Source organism: Peromyscus leucopus, chromosome 9 (genome assembly GCF_004664715.2).
Source record: "Peromyscus leucopus breed LL Stock chromosome 9, UCI_PerLeu_2.1, whole genome shotgun sequence".
Classification (NCBI taxonomy): domain Eukaryota; kingdom Metazoa; phylum Chordata; class Mammalia; order Rodentia; family Cricetidae; genus Peromyscus; species Peromyscus leucopus.
The window spans coordinates 52,904,981-52,930,294 of NC_051070.1; the positions used below are offsets into that span (position 1 = coordinate 52,904,981).

General features: G+C 47.1%; 2 protein-coding genes across 4 annotated transcripts in view; both read left to right on the forward strand.

Annotated features, from left to right (window-relative positions):
- Positions 1–17,100, forward strand: part of Piwil2 (piwi like RNA-mediated gene silencing 2) — a 70,443-nt gene extending 53,343 nt beyond the window's left edge. Inside the window, exons 21-23 of the mRNA XM_028877595.2 lie at positions 12,845–13,098; positions 13,673–13,780; positions 15,314–17,100. Of these exons, the coding sequence (XP_028733428.1) occupies positions 12,845–13,098; positions 13,673–13,780; positions 15,314–15,470 (519 nt within the window). The 3' untranslated portion in view covers positions 15,471–17,100. The remainder of the gene's footprint in view (positions 1–12,844; positions 13,099–13,672; positions 13,781–15,313) is intronic.
- A 5,084-nt stretch (positions 17,101–22,184) lies between these two features.
- The window catches only part of Slc39a14 (solute carrier family 39 member 14), a 46,290-nt gene continuing 43,160 nt past the window's right edge, over positions 22,185–25,314 (forward strand). For 2 of the 3 annotated variants that reach the window (XM_028877594.2, XM_028877593.2), the window contains exon 1: positions 22,185–22,320. The gene's annotated coding sequence lies outside the window, so the exon portion shown is untranslated. The remainder of the gene's footprint in view (positions 22,321–25,314) is intronic. The other variant, XM_028877592.2, reaches the window with a different exon arrangement.

The following is a 25,314-nucleotide window of genomic DNA, read 5'->3' on the forward strand; positions in this document are numbered from 1 at the left end:
GCGCACGCATGCGCGCGCGCATCTGAAACATGCATCTGCCCCCCCCCATAAATCAATGTCAAAAAAAAGAATAAAATGAATGAATAAATAAAAACAACTTAGTATCTTCAAAGAGATTTTCTAAAAAGCACTAAGAATTTGGACAGTGAACTGGGAGCTATGAAATCCACAATTTCTAGAAGTGAAAACTGCAATAATTAAGATTGTACACTCCATAGACAGGTGTGTTAGTGCTTTAAGGATGCTATAACAAAGCACCGTGGGTGAAGGGCTTGAAGAATTACATGTGTTTCCTCCCAGTTCCTGAGGTGAGAGCTTTGAGGTGAAGGTGGCAGTGGGGTTGATTTCTTCTGGTGTCTTTCTTTGTCCTGTAAATGGATTTTCACACATTCTTACCTCTGTGTTGGTGTCATTATCTTTAAAAAAAAAAAAAAAAAAAAAAAAAAAAAAAAAAAAAAAAAAAAGCAGTCACATTCTGAGACCCAGCAAGGTAGGATATCACTCCCTGGGGTGAACAGAGATGCTGCCATCCAGAGCCATGGGTAGCAGTGGTTTACAGGATGCTCGCCAGTCATCACAGAGCCATGGGTAGCAGTGGTTTACAGGATGCTGCCATCCAGCAAAACATCCAGAGCCATGGGTAGCAGTGGTTTACAGGGATGCTGCCATCCAGAGCCATGGGTAGCAGTGGTTTACAGGGATGCTGTCGTCCAGAGCCATGGGTAGCAGTGGTTTACAGGGATGCAGCCATCCACAGCCATGGGTAGCAGTGGTTTACAGGGATGCTGCCATCCACAGCCATGGGTAGCAGTGGTTTACAGGGATGCTGCCGTCCAGAGCCATGAGTAGCAGTGGTTTACAGGGATGCAGTCGTCTAGAGCCATGGGTAGCAGTGGTTTACAGGGATGCTGCCATCCACAGCCATGGGTAGCAGTGGTTCACAGGGATGCAGTCGTCCAGAGCCATGGGTAGCAGTGGTTTACAGGGATGCTGCCGTCCAGAGCCATGGGTAGCAGTGGTTTACAGGGATGCTGCCATCCACAGCCATGGGTAGCAGTGGTTTACAGGGATGCTGCCATCCACAGCCATGGGTAGCAGTGGTTCACAGGGATGCAGTCGTCCAGAGCCATGGGTAGCAGCAGTGGTTTAAATACAGCTGAAGAAAGGTTGGAAGAAAATAATCAGACTAAAGCACAGAGATGCAAGAGCTAAAAAAACAGGGAGATCAACAGATAGTTCTTTCTTTTTTAAAAAAATTATTTATTTAATGTACACTGGGATTTTACCTGCATGTGTATCTGTGTAAGGGAGTCAGATCCCCTAGAACTGGAGTTACACACAGTTGTGAACTGACATGTGGGTGCTGGGAATTGAACCCGGTCCTTTGGAAGAACAGTCAATGCTCTTAATCTCTTGAGCCATTTCTCCAGCCCCTCAGATATGTATTTCTATATGTATTTTTGTTTGTTTTGTTTTGTTTTCAAGGCAGGTTTTCTCTGTGTAGTCCTGACTGTCCTGGAGCTCGCTCTGTAGACCAGGCTGGCCTCGAACTCAGAGATCCACCTGCTCTGCCTCCCGAATGCTAGGATTAAAGGCGTGTGCTATCACCACCTGGCTTGTATTTTGTATTTTAACTCCATACTACCTTTTTCTTCCTCATGTGTATTTTTTAATGTGTATTTTAAAATGTTAAAATAGCGTGTTTTAAAATATGCAAGGCAGCAGAAAAACATAAGGACCAAAGCAGTATCTGAGAAGACAGCAGAGAAGACTGTTCTGTAGCAGACAGTATGTCTGGTCATTGATTCAGAAAGTCCAGTAAGCAGCTGGTACAATGGTGCATCTGTAATTTCATCACTCAGGCAGATGCATGATGATCCTGAGTCCAAGGCTAGCCTGTACAGCCTAATGAGACCTGGTGTCTGTCTGTCTTTTTGTCTCTGTATGTGTGTGTCTTACATACACACACAGTCCAATAGATCCCAGGAGATGAAACTATGTGTATGTGCATGAGTGTGTATGTGTTTATGTATATGTGTGCAGAGATACGGTTAGACACATTATAAAAACTTGCTGGGAGCAAGCATAAAAATAGACATAAATTGGGAGAGCAAAGAAGAGGTTATATCCTTAATGGATTAATGGGTAATTTGTCAACAGAACCAGTGCAGCCATAAGGTAGAGAGCAGTGACTTCAGAGTGCTGAAGGACACTGACCACCAACACTGGATCTCATGTCCACCTCAAATGACTCCAGTAATGCAGGGACATGGGAAGTGGAGATGCCCTCCTCATCAGATTGACACCCACGTAAACTACTAAAAACAACATTGTTCACAGGCAAAAGACACTCTAGGTAAAAGATAGAAATGTTAAAGGAGGGCTGGAGAGATGGCTCAGAGGTTAAGAGCACTGACTGCTCTTCCAGAGGTCCTGAGTTCAATTCCCAGCAACCACATGGTGGCTCACAACCATCTATAATGAGATATGACGCCCTCTTCTGGCCTGCAGTCATACGTGCTGTATACATAATAAATAAATAAAAAGAAATGTTAAAGGAATAAGCAACAGTAAAAGTAATAGATATGAGGGTAATTTTAAATGACTACATAACATCTAAAATCATGCAGTGTCACATTGGATATATTTGTGGGGAGTCTACTCTGGAATCCATGACAGTGGTGGCGTATTAGCTCATGATTAGGAAGAAACAAACAACATTCCAATGTTAAGTCTTTGAATTATGAGGAAAAAGTACAAGACATTCTTATGTTACATTTTATTATGATGAAGATGAATGCTGAGCTAGGCATGTCCATAATCCCAGCACCAAGCATGTTGAGCCAGGAAAACCTTGAGTTTGAGGCCAGCCTAGGCTACTGTTTTGTGACTATGAGTGTGGGGTATGGAAGTACGGTTTCTCTGTGTAACTCGGTTGATCTCAAACTCCCCATATCCCAGGCTGGCCTTGAATTGTAATTCCCTTGTCTCATCCAGAAGTCCTGATGTGCTCCACCACATCCAGCTATGCCTGCTATTCTAAGGGAAACTTGGACACAGATGCAGAGAGAATTCCGTGTGAAATGACGGAGTGCTGAGACACAGAGGAGCCCCAGCCCACGCTCCACTGGAAAGCAATGCAGAAGTTCCAGTGCTGTAGCTATAGCCCTGGAAGCTTGAGAGGTCGCAACCAGACTCTTCTCTGGGCCTTCAGAGAAAGCGTGACCCTACTGACACTTTAAACACTTTTTAAAAGGGGGTCTCAGCCAGGCCTGGTGCCCTGCACACCTTTAAACCTAGCCCTGGGAGACAGGCCAGCCAGGTCTACAGACAGAGAAACCCTGTCCTAGAACAACAACAAAAGGGTCTCATGAATCCCAGGCTGGTCTCAGACTCTGTGCAGCCAAGGAGGATGCTGAGTTTCTGGTTGTCTTGCCTCTACTGCCCAAGGTCAGGGATTCTTGGAGTGTCCCACCACACATACCCTATGCAGTGCTGGGGGTCGGACATGGGGTTCGTGCGTGCCTGCTAAGTCAGCACTCTGCTCACAGAGCTACAGCCTCAGCCCACTGCTTACATCTTGATTTCATCTTGCAGCTTTCAGAACCGTGAGATAACAAATGTCTGTTGTTTGGAGCCTCCCAGTTTGTGGTTCTTGGTAATAACAGTCAAGGGGAAACCACTACTATTCTTCATCTTAGAGGGGAGCAGCAGTTTACATTTCTCGTGAGTGTGGTGCCACTAAATGTAGAGGTTTTTCATGGAGGACCTGGATATTTTTTATCACATAGATTGAAGTCCCCTTCTGACCTAGCCTTGCTAAGCAGCAATAAGCATGCTTCACTGCAAACAAAGGTAGCTTCCTGCCCTTCCAGTTTCTGTTTATTGCAGCTTCATACTGGGAGTCTCAACTAATGCAGTAAAGAAAGGAAGCTGGTTTATTTCTCCTAAATGTTTTCACTTTTAGTCTTAATGGCAATGATGTGTGTCGTTTTGTTTAAAGTTCAGTTCTATAAGAAAGGAAACTGTTGGGGATGGAGAGTTGTCTCGGTGCCAGAGGACCCAGGTTCAGTTCCTAGCACCCACATGGTGATTTACAACCATCTCTCTCCAGTTCTAGGGATCTGACATCCTCTTTTGAACTCTGTGGGCACCAGGCAGCACACACATGGTGAACACGAATACATGCAGGCAAAACATTCATACATATAAAATAAATCTTAAAAAATGTTTAAAAAGATAGGAAGCTATGTTTTCAGTATGGTTTGAGTGCTCTCACAGCTTCATGTATTAAAATTTGATTTCCACTGTAACTACTGACAGACTGGAATTTTAATCTGACTGTGGTGTTTAGATGTGTGGCCTCTAATCCCAGCACTTGGGAGGCAGAGGTGGGCAGATCTCTATGAGTTCAAGGCTAATCTGGCCTATATAGTACATTCCAGGACAGCCAGAGCAACATAATAAGACCCTGTCTAAAAAAAAAAAAAAAAAAAAAAGAAAGACAGACAGATTCACATGTGGAAATTAAACTGATGAAGAAATAAAAAGAATTCCTTGTTCATTGGTAGACTTGACATAATTGAGGTGTCAGTTCTTCCCAGCTATAATGGCAGAGTCAGTGGAATCTCAGCAAGTTCTTTTGTGGACATCAACAAAGTTATTCTAAGACACAGGCTAGCCACCATAATACCTAAGGACAGTCTGAAGACTGATGCTACAGAAGTTATACACCTCACCATAAAGCTGTGGTAATTGGGACTGTGTGAGTCTCCTGGGAAGATAAGCAGAGAGTTAAGGGAAAAGAACAGCCCAGAAACACACTGGGCAAGTATAGTGGCGTAACTTTTGCTAAGGAGATGGAGACAAGGCAGTGGGAGACTGAAGTCCTTAACAAATGCTGCTGGAACAGTTGGCCTGAAACATGCAAAAAAGTAATAATCTTGGCACAGCCTTCACCACACAGAAGTTAGCTCACAGTACCTCACACACCTGCGCTTAAAGTGTAAGACCCGGGGCTAGAGAGATGGTTCAGTAGTTAAGAGTCCACATTTCTCTTGCAGACCGAAGTTTGTAACCTCCAGTCCTGCCCGGCCCTGAGGTCCAGATGAATCTCTCCCATCTGCAGTCCCACAGCTGCTTATAAAATAATTACTCAGAGGCTTATATTAATTATAAACTGTATGGCCTCTGGCTTCAGCTTCCTGCTAACTAGCTATTTCATCTTAAATTAACCCATTCCTATTAATCTATATGTTGCCACGTGGCTGTGGTTTTACCAATCTGCTGGCATCTTGTTGCTCCTTTGGCGATGGCCTGGTATCTCTCCCAACTCCACCCTTCTCTCTGTATCTCTGCTTGGATTTCCCACCTGGCGTAAGCTTTCTTGCCATAGGCCAAAACAGCTTTATTTGTTATCCAGTGAGAGCCACACATATTCACAGCATACAGAAAGACATCCCACAGCACAAGTTCCCAAGTTTGGTTCCCAGCACCTGGATCAGGTGGCTCATAATCACCTGTAACTCCAGTGCCACAGGAGCTGAATTATTTGGCCTCCATGGGCACCTAAAACAATGTGTGCACACATTGACACATAGACACATACATACAATTGACAAAATAGTATTCTTTCTAAAGATGCAAAAACCCAGCCAGCTACTTTTTCATTTTATACAAGTCACAGTGGCTCATAGCTGTAGTCCCAGCACTCAGGATACTGAGGCAGTCCTTCCACACTTGGAGGCTAGTTTTAGCTACATAGACCCTGTCTCAAAATAAATAACTAAAAATTAAAAGAGGCAAAATGGCCTGCTGTGGTGGCTCATGCCTGCAGTCTGTAATTCGGCACTTGGGAGGCAGAGGCAAGAGGGCTGTGTCATGTGTTGGAAGTCTGTCTGTCCAGGAGTGGAGGAAGTGGTACATAGCAGTTGGGCGTGGTAGTACACACTGGAATCCTAGTACATGGGGCTAAGGGAGAAGGATTTTGCCTCAGCTTTGACGCCAGCCTTGGTTACATAATCAGTATCAGGCCAGCCAAGGCTTGGCTACATAGGTCCTGTCTAAGGCTAAGAAGGCCCTGCCTCACTGCTCTTCTCCTTCCTCTAAAGTAGACAGAAGACCAGAGCTGACATGAAAGAATGTCACCAATGTCAAGTAAGCATGCAGAAAGACATCGACCATGCCCTTAGAACCTTCACAGCAAACCAACATTGACCTGCCATGCAGCTGTGGCAATGGCGCAGTGGTCCAGGACACTGGGAATACCAGATGCTGGGCAGAGCCGTCAGAACACTCATTTGCCATCACACAATCAAACAGTAATAATATAACATAAAACTTCCCCCAGAATCCAGGAGTTCTGCTCTTTGATATTTTCCCAAATAAGTTGAAAACGAGGAGCCCACAGTAAACTACCTGGATGCTTACTCCGTGCTCAATGAGACCTGGAAGCAGCCAGTGTGCTCTGTGGTGGGTGAATGTCTAAATGACTGCCATACCCAGACAATGAGGAGCTTACTCAGTGCTAAAGAGAAATGGGAGACCAGGCATAGTCATGCATGTCTGTAATCCCAGCACTCAGGAGGCTGAGGCAGGAGGATTACTGAGAGTTCTAGGTCTGCCTGGGCTGCTGTGTGAATTCAAGGCCATGCTGGAGGTTAGTGAGATTGTGTTTCAAATAGTAAAAGAAGGCCAGGCTCATAACTCAGTAGTAAATCATTTGCCTACCACATAGCCCTGGCTTCAGTCCCTGCTAGTGAAGAAGGAAGGAAGAAACAGGGAAGGAGGGAAGAAAGGAAATGTATGAAGTTGAAATAACTGTAAGCTGGGAAATAGGTAGATCAGAAGTGGAAAGTCGGGGCTGGAGAGATGGCTCAGTGGTTAAGAGCACTGCCTGCTCTTCCAGAGGACCTGGGTTCAATTCCCAGCATCCACATGACAGCTCACAACTGTCTGTAACTCCAGTTCCAGGGGATCTGACACCCATGGCAAAAAACACCAATGCACAAAAGTGGCAAGTCATGCTCGGCCACATACAGAATCTGAAACCAGCTTGGGCTACCTGAGGCCCTGTCACAAAAACAAAACTACTAAGTTCAATGCATATTAGAATAAATGGTGTTTAAAATGAAAGGTGGCAACTACTAAAGTTGGAGACCAGTGCTGTTTTTTTTTTAACATGTTTGCAATTGACTAAAATATCTGACTTAAGAGTCTACTGTAATACCACACATCATTTATACTGCAAAGTGCTATTATAATTTATGTCAAAATTTCTCATGGAAATGTCTTGGGATATGCTGGGGAGGAAGCTTGGCAACAGAGTGCTTGCCTGGTTTGGTCTCCAGCAGGAGAGAAGAGAAGTTTTCCACAGAGCCCATCCTGAGAATCCCGTCTGGCACATCCAGTTCATTGCACTCATGTCCAGCTGCCTGGTCTACATGTGTGCTCCTGGCCACTCCAGCTTTACAAGGCTGAGTACCAGCATTGCCTACCACTTGCGTGTGGAAATCAAAACAGTTTACACCTGCCTCTGCAGCTTTCTCTCTCCTGACTAAGTCCCTGAGCTGGCTTGACCTGCTACTGACTTGAGCTTTAACAGTTCTGCCTCAGCTCTGGCTGCTGCAACCTGAAATTGCTGCAGAGGTGCCCTCAGCCTGTGGCGGACAGAACCTGGGGCTGGCCCACTTTTGTTGGTTTGAACTTTTATTTTGTCTTGTGTAGAGAGTCACTATGTTTGTGTAGGTCTCATGTTGCCCAGCGTGTCTTTGAGCCTCCTCAAATTCTCTTGCTTTAGCCTCTCAACTATTGGGATTAAAGTGGTATGCTGCCATGTCCAGCTTCTGGGTGTTTTTGATGAGCATCTGATCCTAGAAAGCAGAACAGGGAAGTGCCTGTGGCCAGTGAGACAATATTGTTTCTGTATTTCAATTCCAGCTTCCCTTTTCTTACATATTGGGAGGAGGTTGGGGTTCAGCATTATCTTGAGCAAACAATTGCTGTCCAAAGGGGAACCTGCTTGACTCCTGTCTGCCCCTCTTGTGCTGCTGGAGATGGAACCCTAAGGCGTTGCATGTGCTAGGCAAACACTCTCCCATGAGCTCCATCCCAGCCAGCCCCAAAGGCCTCCTGCCTCAGCTCCACCTCTCACCCCACCCCCCACTCCCGTACTGGGATTTCGGGTCCTAAGTTGAAGGGATCTCATGACAGCCCCTTTCTTCTCTTCAGCCTGTTCCCGCAGTCTGTCAGTGGAGGAACCTTACACGTCTCTCCAGTGTCGTGCCTCCGACAGCCACAGCTGGCCTTACTGCCCCTCGTCTTACACTCCCCGCTCCGGCTGCCTGACACAGTGTTCCCCCTTGCACTCTTCTGTTCCCATAGCGGTTTTCTTTTCCTTTTATTCTTTTTGAGATAGGTTTCCAGGCAGCACAGGCTGACCACCAGACTCTCTGTAGCTGAGACTGGCCTTGAACTTTTGATCCTGCTCCCGCCATCTCCTGAATTCTAGGATTGCAGGCATGCGCCGCCACACCTGGGTTTTATCTGGTGCTAGAGGTGGAACCCAGGGCTCCGAGCATGCTAGGTAAGCACGTAGCAGCTGAACTCCGGCCAGCAGTGTGTTACTTACTCCTCTTTGATGGTGTTTGCAGTGCTGGGGAGATTTGCTTTGTGTGTCTGGCTCCCAGGTCTCATTTGAACTCCAAGAGCATTTGCATGTTAACAAAATAGTTTTGCAGAGCAGAGAATAGAGACAGGAGGACTAAGAGTTCTAGACCAGGCACAGGTACACAGTGAGTTGGAGGGCAGCCTGCACTAGATGAGGCCCTGTCTCCAGAGGACAGACAAATGAGTTTTGCAGTGTTCCGAGGCAGTGCAATGGCACGTGTCTAGTGGAGACGACACACTCGTTTTTGTGAATGAGTGGAGCCTTACGTCAAACAGCATTCATCTCAGCCGCTGTGCTGCCCACTGGACCCTGCCAGCTGCCCAGTGCCGGGAGCACTGAGATGGTGCTCTCCTGGCCATTTAGTGTGCCATGTGTCCAGAGCACTGATGGGCTCTACACCATACACTTAGCAGTTCTCCTTTAGGCCTGTGATTGACCTTACATAGAGATCCTTCCCTCGACTATCACTTTACACAGCAAGGACAGACTTAGGTGACCTAGAGAATGTTAACGTTGTTGACGAGGTGTAAGTCCATAGCTGGGAGCTGGTCTTTCAGTTGTGCTGGAAGCTAACATAGTCTGGTGCCACTCACTCACTGACAGGTTAGCACAGGCTGAACACCGAGGTAGTGGCAGAAAACACTTCAGATGAATTTGATTCCCACTTTTTTCCACTCCACTCACTTCATTATTGTCCTGACCTAACTTGGTCTGAACTTTGACAACAAAAGTTAGTTAGTTTGAAACAGGGTCTCAGGCTGTGTAACCCAGGTTGGCCTTAAATTCACAATCCTCCTGCCTCAGCATTGTACGTGCTAGAAGTACAGACATTCACCGCCACACCCAGCCTCTACAGCCTTTATATATTTTTATATGTTAAACCATACATCATCTTATATGCCAGTGTGTGTGGTGTATGTGTGTATGTCTTCATCACTCTCCAGCTTATTGTTGAGATGGAGAGACTGATGGAGGTCAGAGCTCACTGTTGGGCTGCATGGCTGGGCTGGGAGTCTCTGGGAGTCTCCTGTCTCTGCTCCCAAGGCTGCTGCCCCTGGCTTTTTATGTGGGCCCTGGAGAACATGCTTGTCAAGCAAGCCCTCTACCCACCGAGTCACTTCCCCAGCCAGTGTGTTTACCTAAATATGTACATAGAACTTCTTTCCTCTCCGCCTTGAGAACGTGGTGAGGTGATCGTTTGACTCGGTTTTTCAACAGGAACAGAATTTGAAGCCATAGCTAAGAAGCAGTGGAGTCAGACTCAGCAGAGCTCCTTGCTGGACCCCAAAATCTGGGGGTCTCAAGTGGGTGCCCCAAGAACCCAGACTCCAGTCCAGTTGATGCAAAAGCATGAGGATTTATTAAGCTTCTGTACAGAAGGGCAAACTCTGCTCCTAAGAGCAAGAGCCGCATCTTACTGCAGCCCCATAAGGGCTTATAAAGGAAAAATCCACAAAACCCACAAGATTACAATTCCCATACAATTTCATGGCCTGATCACAGAGTGGGTACAGTCACGTCCGCATGTACATTCTTCCTGAAACCTCAAGGGGGGTATTAGGGCAGGAGTGGAGTTTACACAAAGGTCACAGTGGTCCTTCCTGGAACACCTGCAGCTATCCCAGTCACAGTTGAGCACATCTTTTTTTTTTTTTTTTTTTTTACATACTATTCTTCTACATAATGCAAGATTCCCCCCCCCCCCCCCCCCCCCCCCCCCCCCCCCCCCCCCCCCCCCCCCCCCCCCCCCCCCCCCCCCCCCCCCCAGCCCCTCAAACACCCAGCATGAGCCAGGTACACTGCTGATGTCCCACAGATCAAGCAATCAACTGTCTCACTATTCAGAGCCTGATCTAGCTGCCCTCAGCCTTTGTTCTAGTTATTTTTCATTTTTGCTTTTTCTGTGCTTTATCCACTTGTTTCAACAATTCTCGTCTATAACGCTCTTTTTCTCGCTAATTAGACTCCCGGTGCTCCCTCCAGGGCCTAGCCATGGATGTCTGCATCCAGATTCCCGAGCACATCTCTTAACAGAAATCTCTTTACATTGTTACATTGTGGCAGGGGTGGTTGAGTAGTGGCTGAGTCAGGTTGCCCTTGGAACTAGATTTTTAGTTTCTCATTTCCTGGTGCTTGAAGTTTCTCTTTTCCTGAGGCTTGGGAGTGTAAGCCTGAAGGGCTAGGGTCTTTCACTCCTGACCCCAAGTCCCGTGTTTTTCCTCTGTTGCATATGTGGAAAGGCACATCTGCTCTCCCGAGTCACCTCCCCTCTTCCCACAGCACATCAGCTTCTGAGTGTGGCTGAGTTTTGTGTGTGCTCTGTGGCTAAAGTTGTAGTTCCCCACTGGGGCTGCATCTGGAGACAGCTGTGGTTATAACTGGAGGAGAGTGCTGCTGGCATTTAGTGGGCAGAGACTTGGGACAGCACTAAACACAGAATGTACAGAGCACAGGACAGCTCTATAGTGAACACTCATCCATCTCCAAATACTGGCCTCCTGGGGCTGAGAAACCTTGCTTTAGGGCCTGGAGACCTCGCAGTCACTCTGTATACAAGACTGTTAAGAGGAGGGGACTGAAGTCCTGTTACATTAAAAAAAAAAGGGGGGAGATGAGAGGCAGAAAAAAGTACCACAGACTGGATAGTAGCTCCAGTGATTGTGAAGATGTTTGTAAATGTTGAAATGTTTGAGTGTTCAAAAATTTTTTTTTAATTTTAGTCATCAGGGTGGAGTGTAGGTTAAGATGATCTTTAGATTATTAATTGAATTGTAAATTTTGAATGGTGTCTGCTGTAGAAAAGGGGAAAAAAAAAAATAAATAAAAAAAAATAAAAAAAAAAAATAAAAAATAAAAAATCTAAGGGGGGTGGAGTTTAACCAGCATCGGAGAAGCACGATTCTGTATTGAGAGTGCTACCAAGAGTTAGAAAGAAAGACAAGAGAAATGTTCAAAAAAAGAAAAAAAAAAAAAAAGTTTTGAAACCAGGGTCTCATTATATAGCCCTGGCTGCCCTGGAACTCAACATGTAGGCAACTTGGTCTTGAATTCACAGAGATCCATCTACCTCTGCCCTGGAGTGTGGGGGTTAAAGGCATGTACTATCACCACCTAGCTTGAAACATTGAATGACAACTTTAAAAAGATACTTGAAGGGAGGAAATTTGAGACCAGAGTTTACCCACAACGTAGGCTAACCTGCACTTCATTGTGTAGCCTAGGCTGGCATTAAATTCACAGCAGTCTTCCTGCCTTGGACTTTGGACAGCTTTGATTACAAGCCACCATGCTCAGCAAGATCATTTTTGGAAGAGTCTTTTGAGATAAACTTTTCTTATAGAGCCGTCTTTACAGAATGTAATGAGTATTTAAGCTTTACTCGTGATTTATCTTTTAAGGGACAAGAACCTACATTAAATTGTAATCAGAACTGAATGTAACCAAATGCACTCTCAGGGCTGGTGCAGTGAGAACCCACTTACTTTATTAGGTATCATAAGTGTATCTGATGTTCTACTGGTCAGGGGACATTCAGTGAAGAAGCTGTCACCGGTCAGCAACTTGGGATGTTACTTGTGTGTTAAAATCTGAGTCTTAATTCATGTATTAGACCTTCCTTAACACTTCTGGGTTCTTTTCTGGACAGATGTCAGCATTAAATCCAAGTCAGATAAACACTGACTTACCATTTCTAGCCATTATCTTTGTAAAAATTTTGAGTCCTTGCTTCCTCCTTCTCCTTCCTTCCTCTTCCCTCCTTCCTTCCTCCCTCCCTCCTTTCCTTCCTTTTTCCAGAGACAAGATTTCACCATATGGCCCAGGTGCCCTAGAACTCATGGTGATCCTCCTGTCTCGGCCTTTCAGATCTGCAGATGTGTGCACCATGTCAGGTTCCTGACATTGCCTTTTAACGGCTTTAGCTCTTTTTGAGGGTAGGCTGGGAGCATGTCACTCATTGCCGAGTTTCCCTTCATATTTTATAGCACCTCGGCTGTATCAAGCCTGTTGGCCACTCTGAACAAATCTAGAAATGGCATGCTTGGCAGTCATGTGCTTTGGGCTAACTGCTACAGGGCCCACCTGCCCAGACTCCAGCCTGTACAATGACTGTGAGCTTTTCACTGTGGTCCTTGAGCCAAGGGCCCTTGGAGTCACCTCCTCCAGCTGTCATTGCAGGTGAACCACTGTCTCCCAGAGAAGATCGTGGTCTACCGAGATGGAGTGTCTGATGGCCAGCTGAAGACAGTTGCCAACTATGAGATTCCTCAGCTGCAGAAGTGCTTTGAAGCTTTTGAGAACTACCACCCCAAGATGGTGGTGTTTGTGGTTCAGAAGAAAATCAGCACCAATCTGTACCTTGCCGCTCCTGATCACTTTGTGACCCCCTCCCCTGGGACTGTGGTTGATCATACCATAACCAGCTGTGAGTGGTAAGTAGATAAGATGAGGAAGAGTAAACTGGAGAAGTTGCCTGTTGCCTGAATATTCCTGGAGAGGTGTAGAATGGAATCCTCATTGGGGTGTTGAAGAAAGCAAGCTTTGATTGAGCTCAGTGGTGGAGTAATAGTCCTGCATGAACACAAGCGCATCTCTGTCAAACACACACACACACACATACACACACACACACACACACACACACACATGCATGCACACATACACACACACACACATGCACACACACATACACACACACACACACATGCACGCACACATACACACACGCACACATGCGCACGCGCGGCATACACACACATTTTATTACTGGGGATATAACCTTGTCTAGCATTCATGAGGCACACAAAGCTTTGTTCAGAGGCCTAAAATTTTTATTTTTGAGACAGGGAGTCTTTGTAGCCCTAGCTGTACTGGAACTGGCTCTGTAGACCAGGCTGGTCTCGAACTCCCAGAGATCTTCCTGTCTCTGCCTCCTGAGTGCTGGGATTAAAGGCGCGCTCTACCACCACTGAGCTAAAAAAGTTTTGTTGGTGCTTTCTTTGCTAGGGTGGATTTCTACCTTCTTGCCCATCATGTGCGGCAGGGCTGTGGCATACCTACACACTACATCTGTGTCCTGAACACTGCAAATCTGAGCCCCGATCACATGCAGAGGTGAGCCTGTCAGAAATGTACTCATTCTCACTGTTTGTCCCAACTGATAGCTAAGTCGTGAGTCACTGTCCCTCAAGACAGCATTCCCTTTGTGTGTGTTCTTATGAACACAGGTCTGGAGGCTGAGATCAGCGTCAGGTGTCTTTTCTCAGCAGCTGTCTACCTTGATTTTTGAGACAGTATCTCTCACTGGGATCTAGAACTCCAGTTAGACAAGGACTGTCTCTGGTGTTGAGATTACATGCACTTACCATGTGGTTGCTGGGAACTGAGTTCCGGTCCTCACTTGTGCAGTAAGCATTTCACCAACTGAACCGGGCAGCAGTATTTTATACCCCTTGACTCTCCCAGATCTTGATATAGTAGTTATCTTTTTGAGGAGTGATTTGTATTCCTGTTTTATATTAAAATCACTTGAAGAGCTTTAAGAAAATGTGGGTGCCCGCTAGCCTTCACTCCTGTGTGTTATAAAGCACTGGTTTTGTTATGTTGCCCAGGTTGGTCTCAAACTCTTGAACAAAAGTCATGCTCCTAACACTCAGCCTTCTGAGTAGCAGAGATTACAGGACACACTACCATGCCTACGGGCATTTATATTTTAACAGACTGCTCCAGCTGCATGTGGTAGCACGTGCTTATAATTTTATCACTCAGGAGGCTGAAGCCAGAAAATCACCTAGAATCACCAGCCTGAAGGACATGGTTAGTTCCAGGCCAGTCCCAACTATATAACAAGACCTTATCTCAAAAAGCTAGCTAGATGGAAAGATAGATAGATAACCACTGCAAATGACTAGGACATATAGCCATGTTTATGATGTACTGACCCAGTTGACTGGTAAATGCCCTTTTAGCCTTTTCCTGTAGACAAAATAAGTTTTCCCTTTGCGATGATTTTCTTCTTTTATTGTATTGTATTTTACATGTACAGTGTTTTGCCTACATGAATATATGTACACTATGTGTGTGCTTGATGCTTGTGGAGGCCAGAAAAGGGTATCAGATCTCCTGGAACTGAAGGTAGAGATGGTTGTAAGCTATCACGTGGTTGTTGGGAACCAAACCTGGGTCCTCTGGAAGAGCAGCAGGTGCTCTTAACTGCTGAGCTATTTCTCCAGCCCCCCCCCCCTTTTTAATTAAAAACAAAAACAACAAAAAAAAGGGAAATAACTAAAATGAGAAGGTACCTGTCCTTTGGCTTAAGTGGAAATGTAAACAATTCCAGATTTAAAAAAATGATTACTCTCTCAGACCTAGTGGCTCACACTTACAATCCTAGCACTTGAGAGGCTGAGGCAGGAAGATCCCTGGCAGTTCAAAGCCAGCCTAGGCTAGATAGTTGAGAGCATGTACCTCCAAAACAAACCAACCAAGCAAATAAAAAACCAATAGTTCCTGAAAATGGCATTAGGTTTCCAGGACTCCTGGACTCCTGTTGGTGAGTGTGCTGTGTGTTGTATCCCCAAGAGAGGGAAACCCTGCCCACCCCTAGGTGAAGGTGGAAGTGTTAACACATTTTCATCCTAACTTTAGGTTGACTTTCAAACTGTGCCACATGTACTGGAATTGGCCTGGTACTATCCGAGTTCCAGCTCCTTGCAAGTATGCCCACAAGCTAGCCTTCCTGTCTGGACAGATTCTGCATCATGAACCAGCCATCCAGCTATGTGAGAACTTGTTCTTCCTGTAACTGGCAGCGTGGACACTGGCTACAAGGGGCACCTGGACTCCAGCTCTGCTCACTCTCACAGAATCAACAGAAACGGCAGTGGGCTTTATGTTGGCATTTTCTCTTTCTCCATCCTTGTAGAATTAGATTTCTGTTCTTTTAACCCTGGTATTACAGTAGAGTGTGGTGGTGCATGTCTGTTATCCCAGCACTTGGGAAACTGAAGCAGAAGGATCTTTAGTTCAAGGCCAACTTGGGCTACATAGTGAGTTCCAGGCTAGCCAAGGTTACAGAGTGAGACCCTGTCTCAAAAAACAAAACCCCCATCCCAAAAGCCCACAACAAAACCAAACCTTGCTGTCGGTCAAGGAAGCAAGTTTCTAGGTACCAGCTGCAGGCTGCATGGCTGCCCTTGTAGAGCACAGTGGTGTCAGCAGGGCTGCTCCTGTGCGAAACGCAGCATCAGGAATGCAGCATTAGGGGGCCAGGTCAGTGATAAAGCATGCACTTAGCATGTAAAACCCGAGTCCAGTCCTCAGCAATCCTCCTACCAAAATAAGTAAAGATAAAAAAAAAAAAATAGCCCCCCAAGGCAGCGTGAGCATTGGTGATACCTGGAGGTCATGCCTACAGGACCATCCTATTTCTGGTGCCAGAAGTGGCAGGAAGTCATTGCAGACATCTAAATGAGAGAGTTACTTTATTGGGCAGCTGGGGAGGGCTATAGAAAGGCCTGTGCAGCATGGTGCTTCAGAGAGCGCAGCTGTGAGCATGTGTGAAAGACACGCAGTTAAACCAGCACAAGGCACAGTTGAGCCCTTGAACCCACTTGTCCCAGGGGTGTGAGTACAGCTACCCTGGCTTCCTGAGAGGCCAGCAAAAGCTGCTTCTCTGCACCTTTCAGCCCCTGACAGATGCATACATGCATGCACATGCACCTTTCAGCCCCTGACAGAAGCATGCATGCACACACACACACCTTTGCTCTTTGTGACTGATCTTCATTAATTTGATCAGAAGACATGAGAAGGACTCAGCCTAGGAACATTATAGATGGAGTGTAGATTTTTTTCTACAAATGTCTGTAAATGAGATTTTGCAAGAGTTTCTTCTAGCTGTGGGCTGATGTTGCTTGAAATTTTCAAAATCCAGGTTCAGGCTTCCTTCCCAAAGTTGGCTTGGACAAATGTGATGTCTCACTTGAGTGAGCCATCTAAGAAGTTGTCCTCAGGCCTGTGGGCTTCAGTGTTTGGGGGAAACATTGGTTTTCTGTGTGGTTTTTTCCCTTCTGTTTCAAAATCTTCAAATTTCTTCAAATGCACCCCTGGTTTTATTTGGAGTCTGTGACCAAGGCTAGGCTGAGATCTGAAATGTAAAAGCCACAGAATTAAACAGAACAGACTGAAAAATGGGTCTTTAGCTGAACAAATTCTACTTCTTGGATTTCTTTGGAAGTATTTAGGTTTGTCCCTAGAAGTTGCCGTCTCTAGCCCTTCTTTATCGTTAGGTAGAGCAGGTACGTAACGTAATGCCAGAATGTCTGTGCTTTTCTATACCTGATGTTCTTGCCTTGTTTTTCAGTTTCAGTGCCAAGTAATTGAGCCCTGTAGTGTGAAATAAAAACCATCTATGTGTGTAGTTGTGTCTGAAAGAATACGGTTTGTTTATTAAATGGCGATAATGCTTCTTCTTCAGAGAGAAGCACAAGTTAGCATTTATTCATCTGTTATTCTGCATGTCGAGAGCAGCACCACCACCAGTAGCCATGTGGTTCCCCTGAGCAGTCTGGGGATCAGACAGTAAGGCACTGAAGTTGTGTGTATGAGCCTGAGCTGTTTGTCGGTCTTAACAGTTGTCATCAGCTCACGGGGAGCCAGTAAGCTCAATTCCAAGTGCCTTCTCTATCGTTAAAAAGTTCTTAAAAATTACATTTACTTACTATATATAGGGAGGCAGGGAGAAACACATGCCACAGTGTGTAAAAAAAATTAATTTCTGAGATGGAGGTCTCACTGTGTTGACCAAGCTGATCTTGAATGTTTAAACTTAAGTGGTCCTTCTTCCTTAGCTTCCCCGGGAGCCAGCTGAATTACATTTAGGTGTGTGCCACATACCCAGCTAATCTAAAAATAAAGGTCAGAGCAGAAATTAATAGAAGACAAAAAAAAAAAAAGAGAGAAAACTCAGCAAAGCCATAAGTTGTCTTTTTGAGAAGCCTAACAGAATGGGCAGACCTTTAGCTAGACTGGTGAAGAATAAATGGGGTGGCCAGTGAGATGGCTCGGTCCGTGAAGGCACTTGCCACCAAGCCTGACCATCTGAGTTCAGTCCCTGCACTCACATGGTGGAGGGAGAGAACTGGTTCCCCCTGAGTTGTCCATTGACCTCCACACACTGACTGTAGCATCTTGCCATACACAAAATAAACGTAAAAAAAATGAAAAGAGGGATGACTCAGAGGTGAAGGGCACTGGCTGCCTCCGCAGAGGACCTGGCTTAGGTTCCCAGCACTCACATGCTCACAACCTTCTCTAACTCCTGTTCCAGGGAATCCAGCACCCTCTTTTGACCTCTGCAGGTACCAAATGTGTATTTGGTGCATGTCTGTCCATGCAGGCAAAAGTGCTCATACACCTAAAATAAATACCAAAACAAAAACAGAATAAGAAGAATCAAATTACCAAAAGCATGGAGAAAAAAAGGTTATGGAATACTGGTAACATTTGTTTGTCCAGTCAGAGTTCCCACTGGCAATTACTCCAGAGCCGAGTGTTCTCCCAGTTGCCCTTTTGTTTGACTGGATCGGAGCTTACATGCGGTTCACAGCTGAGGCCTCTGGCCAGCAACTGAGCTTTGCCTGGCAGCACAGGGTGTTAACACATGGGTCCTTGGGTCCTTCAGCCTGAATTTGAGGTGAGGGACACCGTCCTGTTTTCTCTGATCCTCTTAAATTGTTAAGTCCTACCAGAACATAGACAAAAACAAAACAAAACAAAACAAAAAACAAAAAACCCAAAACCAGAAAATCCACCCCCCAAAAAAAAACCAGAGAAATGAACTAATCTAATAGTCTGGAGAAAAGCTGTGGACTCTTGGCCAAACCAATATGGTTCAGAACTGACGGGAAGGATGAGGAGTCTTGTCTGCCCTGCTCATCCCCTGCCTGTCCTGTCAGCACAGCTGACTCGGGAATGTGGCTTTCTGAGTCTTCAGCCAGACCCCCCACACTACACGATGGGTGTCTCATTTCTTTGGCTTCTCCTGCAGGGCTGTTCCCTCACACCTCCTACAGGAAATCTGTCTGCATATATTGGCAGGGCCATGACCATGTCAGTTTCCCTTAAATATTGCCCAACATCCAATCTCCAGGGAGCTGCTAGCCAGGCCAACAAATATTTAAAGAGAACCTGCTATGTGCAAACTGCTCTATTACGGGGTTCAGGTACCCATTGGGATCTCTTATCAAGGCAGGTTAAGGTCTAAGGTTAGGGATAGAAATAAAATACTTGGGTCTCAGCAAGATGGCTCAGTGGGTAAAGGCACCTGCTTCCAAGCCTGACAACCAGAGTTCAATTCCTGAGACCCACATGGAGGAAGGAGAGAACCAACTCCCCGCAAGTTGTCCTTTGACCTCCACGCACATGTCATGGTGCCCAAGTACAAACAAACACGTACATACAATAAATAAACAGATAAATGTAATAATAAAAAGCTCGTATTAGAAATGAAATGCTCTCAAGGGAAAAATCCAAGTTCCATAAGTCATATTAATTCTGTAGATCACAAGCCAATAATGGTCACAAAATCATATTTAGTGAGTTTGTCACCAGCCTTGAAGTCACAGAGATCTGACTACTCTTGCCTCCTGAGTGCTGGGATTAAAGGCATGGACCATCATGCCTGGCCCTTTGTTTTGTGGTCCTGTAAATTGAACCCAAAGCCTCAAGCATGCTAGGCAAATGTTCTACCAAAGGAACTATACTCTTAGACCTTGTTTTATGGAATTTTTGCTTGGTATATTATTTATACTGGAGTTGTGGCACTATATTATGATTTATTTATTTATTTTTAGTTTTACATGTATGAGTGATTTGCCTTCATGCTGGAAGTGCACCATGTGTGTGCAGTGCCTATGAAGACCAGAAGAGGGGATCAGATCCCCCCAGAACTGGAGTTACAGAGGATTGTGAGACACCAAGTATATAGCTTTTTTAAAAATACGGGTTTCTGAAAAGTCTGAAAGAATAGATCAAATATACTTCAGAACACTCAGGAAACTTACTAAGAGGAAGGGATGAGAGGAAAAAGGGGGACAATACAGTAAGGGGGGCAGGGACACGGGTTATGACATAGGACCCAGGCTTCAAACTGTTACTATGTGTGGTAAACATCACTGTCACGGACAAGGTAGGACCTAGTCAGGGTATGACATCTAATCAGGATATGCCTCCTGAAGAAATGTCTGTGGGGGCGGATACAGAGACTTAGGACCTTTTGATTTTAAGCTATGTTAATGATTAATTGTATTTCTCTTGTGTATAGCTTATCAGCTTGAGATAGCTTATCAACTCCTCCAGTTGCCCCTGTGGACTTTGACAGTTCTACAAACAAGTGACAGTGCCACACAGATAGGCCCTGAGATGGGGTGTCCCTCACTCTTCTCTTTCCCGCTAGTGCTTTCTATTTGCTTGTTTGTTTGTTGTTTGTTTGTAGACAGGGTCTCTGGTAACCAAGGTTGGCCTCTCACTGTGGAGCTGAACTGGCCTTGACCCCTTGACTCTCTTACTTCACAGACCGAGGGCTGGCATTGCATACATGGTGGCCAGCTCCCACCGAGGACTCCGCGCAGTCTTTGACAGCCACTTGACGCAGCTGTGGTACTGACACCTTGCGTGCAGTCCTGTGGGATATGTACTTAGGGGCTTCCTCCTATTCAGAGATCTGTGTATTTGAAGTATTTGATACCTTCTCTCCAGGTGGGCTTCTCACTCTTTTTATATAGGCCTTCGAGGAAAGGCCTGATGGGAGACTGACCTTTCCTACAGCCCATTGCACTTTGGAGTCCCATGTGGATGACATAATGTCTGAAAAACTCTAAGTTTAACCAAGACAAATAGTCAGTGTTATTACAGAGTCGAAGGGGCTCTGGAGGAAATTCTGCAAGAGCAATCATTACCTCAGAATCACTCAGAAAGTAAATGAGAGGGCTATCACAGCTCTCCCCGTACCCACTGGAGCACTGTAATTACAGAGTGGAGATAACTGAATTTTAGAAAATCACAGAGTGACCAGAAGAATCTGACTGGCCTCTGTACTTTTATCTTTTGTATATGCTAGGCAAGACACAACCGGTTTACAGACAGAGGTAGCTCAGGCATGGCCTCAAACTCATTATGAGACCAAAGGGTGACTTTAAACTTGTGATCCTTCTGACTCCACTTCTCAAGTGCTGAATTAGAAGAGTACATTGCCAGACCTGGTTTTGCTGTCCTGGAACCCATGGCTTCATGCAGGCTTCGGCATGCACTGGACCAACATGTACCCAGTCCCCCTTTACCTTTTATTTTGAGAAGGAGTCTCACGTAATTGCCCCAGCTGGTCTTGCACTTGAGATCCTCCCGCCTCCAGAGTAGCTGAGATGATAGGTCTGCACCAGGACTGGCTGTTACCCCCCATCCACCACCACCCACTAGAGTGTTTCCCCTTTTTTCTCTAGGCAGCCCTGAAGAGCAAGCTGCCATTGAGCACTGGGTCCTTGCTGCCACCTGTTCTAGGAACATTGGGTTCCTTTCCCATGACTTCCCTCTCGAGGGAACTTTCCCCAACACATGGATGCGGTCTCTACCGCACTAATCTAGAGCTACTCCAGGCAGCTGGGCACTTTCCCTGTGCCAGGACAGAAGCATGGGTATTCACTGGCTCCTGTGCCATTGAAAGGACTTAGCCACTGGGTCTTCCAGCCCCAGGTGACAGCTGGTTAAGCCATAGAGGAAACAATCCTAAGAACGTCCCGCTGAATAGAACAATAAGAGTTTAGTGGGTGGTTTATTTTTCTCAAGAAATTTGCATATCCGAGGCTCGACACCCAACACAATAGGTCTTTCCTACAGGGAAGAGACTCCCTCCCGAGACATTCCTCAAACAAAACCTAAGGCTGGACTGACTCTTTAGGAATCTGATTACTGCGAGAAAGTGATGCGAAAATCTGAAAAAATCTGAAATGTGAATATAATCTTTTATTTGGATCGTGACAAGACATTTTGGTTCTTTTGGTTGGCTGAGACATGCAAAGGAAACACAGGCTATGGGTTGCTCCATCCTGCTTAGAGAACATTTTAGAATTGGGGGAAAACAGAGAGACGCCTCTTAGATTCATCAGCAGTGTTAAAACACAAATGCCTACCAAGAGAAGGGCACTCCACTTCAGGGTGGAGGCCAGGCTGTGAGAGTTTCCCACAAAGGGCACAGAAGGACAGATGGAAGGTTTCCAGAGAATAGAGGAGCCGGCGGGGCCTCTGAGAGTCAAGGATGGAATTCGAGAGGAAGGGTGGATGAGGCCGTGAGAGGTAGGATGCGAGCCCGGGATGCATAGCGTTAGAGGACCAGGTTGGCTGGGGTAACTGGACGCTGCTCCCTGGCCGCCCCACGTGGCATGCCCTGGGGAGCGGGGCGGGGCGGCAGGCGGGGGCGGGCCCTGCGGTGACGCGCGCGGGGTATATGGCCGGGCATGCGCACGCGGCGGGGGCCGGACGCAGAGAGGGGGCGCGTGGCTGTCGGCGGGGACGCACCCACTCAGTGGCTGTGTCGCCGGCTGCCGCGGGGCCTGGTTAGTGAGGCTGCGCGGGTCCGACTGCCGGCTGGAGGACTGCAGGTGAGGACTGAGCGGGCGCACGCAGGATGGGAACCCGCGCACCTCCTGGCTGGGGGACACCGGGTGGGGGTTGGGGACACAGGCACACCGAGGACCGGGATCCTTTCAGGAGGCCGCGCACTCCCCGAGCCCGGTCCTGGTGGCACCTGATCGCCGTGCCACGGTGGCGAGAGGAAGGAGGTCACAGAGCTGTCCCTTCTGCTAGAGGGCCTGGGATGTGTTGAGCGAGAGAAGGGCGCCGGAGAGGTCGATAGCTGCGCGGAAAGGCTGAGATGGATTTTTTAGAGCCCGGGACACAGAGCGCAGAGGAAGCGGAGTAGATGATCAGATCGGATGCTCTGCGGTGGCGGCTGCTCGCCTGTGGCTCCGGTGCCTGGACCTTACATTCCAGGAACCTGTGTGCCCTCCTCCCTGCCCCCTGCCAGGCCACCCTCCGGCTGAAGAGTGATGCCCAATTCTTCTGATTAGGTTGGGCCGGAATGGAGAACCGCTAGGGACGCACCGAGCTGATTTCCCACTTGGCTAACGGCAGGAATGGCTCTTGGACTCTTTTAGGTCGGGACTGACCAAATTAGGTGGTCTGGTTACCCGCGGCTCCCTCTTGGAGTTTTAGGACGATGGCCCAAATAGCCATTCAGATTCACCTTGTGATCCTGAAGTGGGATCACACCAGAAAAGTGCCCCTCTCAGTTGTGGGTTCAGCTTTAAGAATCTTGTATCTCCCCGGGCCCAGATTCCAAACTGATTGGACTTGTCCAAATAGCTAATGTGTCCTGTGTGTTCAAGATGACTCTGAGTTTGGTTTGGTAAGGGACAGGGTGCTTTCCTGTGACCTAAATGGAAGGGTAGGGCATGAGCAACTTTGGCGGAACACTTCTTCCTGAAGGAAGCAACCTCTGGATCTGAAGTTGTGGCATGAGTCCTTTTTACCCAGCCAGCCCCCGGTCACTGGGATACAGTACTTGCTGGGGTTGTTGATTTTAGGGGATAGTGGAAACTGGCCCCAGAGTAGCCAGCCACCCTGACCTCTGTTCAGTGCCTGTTCTTAACATGGTCTGCGACCTTGGGGGAGTGTTCAGGTTAGTACTGAGGCCAGCCTGAATTGTTGATCTGAACTATGTACAATTCCATAATCCTTACCTATGAAAACAACCCTTAAACACTGAGCGGTTCCAACATGCCTCCTTGGCCAAGCAGCCAGAGGAATGGCCAGAATCACAACTTTCAACAACTAGAATTAAAAGTCCCTTTTCTGTTGGTGACTCAGGTGAGCTCTTTGCCAGTGGTGCCAGTCAGGAGATGGGTCCTCTTCGTGTGACTTTTATTGGTGTGACCAGAGGCACTGAATTGACCCAGGATATGGGTTTTTCCAGAAGGACCATGCCAGAACACTTCTTGCTGCCATATTTGTCTTTTGGTTGTTCACCTGGACAGTACAGAGGCCCCAATATGGGGATTAAAAGAACCCAGAAATTGGCTAAGCAGCCAGCTAACTCGAGGACTGAGGGAGGCTATGTAATTGGTCTTTCATTTAGACAAGAGGAGGAGAATTACAGACTCCCGGGGACCCAGAGCTCTGTCGCAGACTCAGTGTTGATGCCGAAAGCCCAGGTCCCTTGGTCAGTGTTTGGTTTGCACCCTTCGCGGGCCACCCGCTCTGCCTTTCAGGCGAAGACAGTGGGGAGTGAAGAATTAGGTGGCAACCCCAGAGGTCTCCTTGCTGGTTGGAGCAGTTTAGAGGAGGGGGCGCCCTGTTAGAGGTGGGGCACAGTGGCGGAGTACTCGGGTCTTTGGAGCTGGGTGGTTCTCTGTCCAACAGTGAGTCTGTTCTCACCGCCTGGTGGGACGTTGTGGTCATGTCTGGAATGTGGCTGACGCCTTGGTAGCGCCACCATTTTGTGGGTTTAGAGTCTCAGCAGCTCAAGTAGGCTAGGTTGGAAGGATGGTTGGAAGGCAGACATAAGGTGAATTGTCTCCTTCTTAGCAGGATATAAAGTGTCCCTTGTCCTCCTGGGGAGACTGCTTTTCTGTGGCCTGCCGGGGAATAGCTCACAGATCCATTGGGCAATCTTAGGGAAAATAGGTGTTTTTCTGCCATGAGTCTGTTCCTCCTCAGGGTTTAGTGATGGCCAGGAAGGACTCCACCCCAACCCCCCACAGCGCCCTTGTGTGTGTAGGATGCTTGTCAGTCACAGGATGGGTCCTGGTTTCAAAGATTTTCTACTCCCTTCCTCTCTTGCTCGTGGGGTGGAAGGTATTGCATGTGGTCCCCTCACTCAACTCTACCAGTTATAGTCTCTCTATTCCACTTAATGCCTGAAGAAAGTAACACCCTGCCATTTTGCAGAACCACAGGCTGGCTTGTTATCTGGGGTGACTTTTAAAGACACTGGATCCAGAGAGGTTAGTTGGTATCCCCAGAGTCACATTGCTTGCGAGTGGCAGAGCCTTGCTGGGGAACACCAAAGAAGTGTCCTGCTCCCCGCCCCTTAAGTATGGTGAATTGACCGATAATCTTGTGTTTTCCTTGAAACACTGGGAAGGGGCTCAGTTACTGCTCAGCATATTGGATGGACCAAGGGAGGAGGTTTCTGCTTCTGCCTTAGTAGTTGGTCTGGGGAAGCCGCGTACTTCTTTCTCTTGCAGACCCTGGAGGAAAGAGAGGGTTCAAAGACAACAAGCCGGGAAGGAGGAAAGGGTCATGCTGTCACCCCCCCCCCCCCTTAGAGTCTACAGTGGGCCTTCTCTGACCTCCATGCTGGCGGCTGTCAGAATGCCAGGAGATAAGAAGTCCAGAGTCTGCTAACTCGGGACTGGTGCCAGCCAGGGCCTCATGCTTGTCCATCCCAAGAACTCCAAACCCCCGACTGCCATGGAGTCTCCAGAGGGGGCCCTTGGTTGGGCCCAGCCCAGGTGGGGAAGCAGAGCCCCCTACTGGGCCTTCCAGTTTATATCAGGCCAGAAGGCCTGGCAGGGGAGCCCCCATGCCTAGCC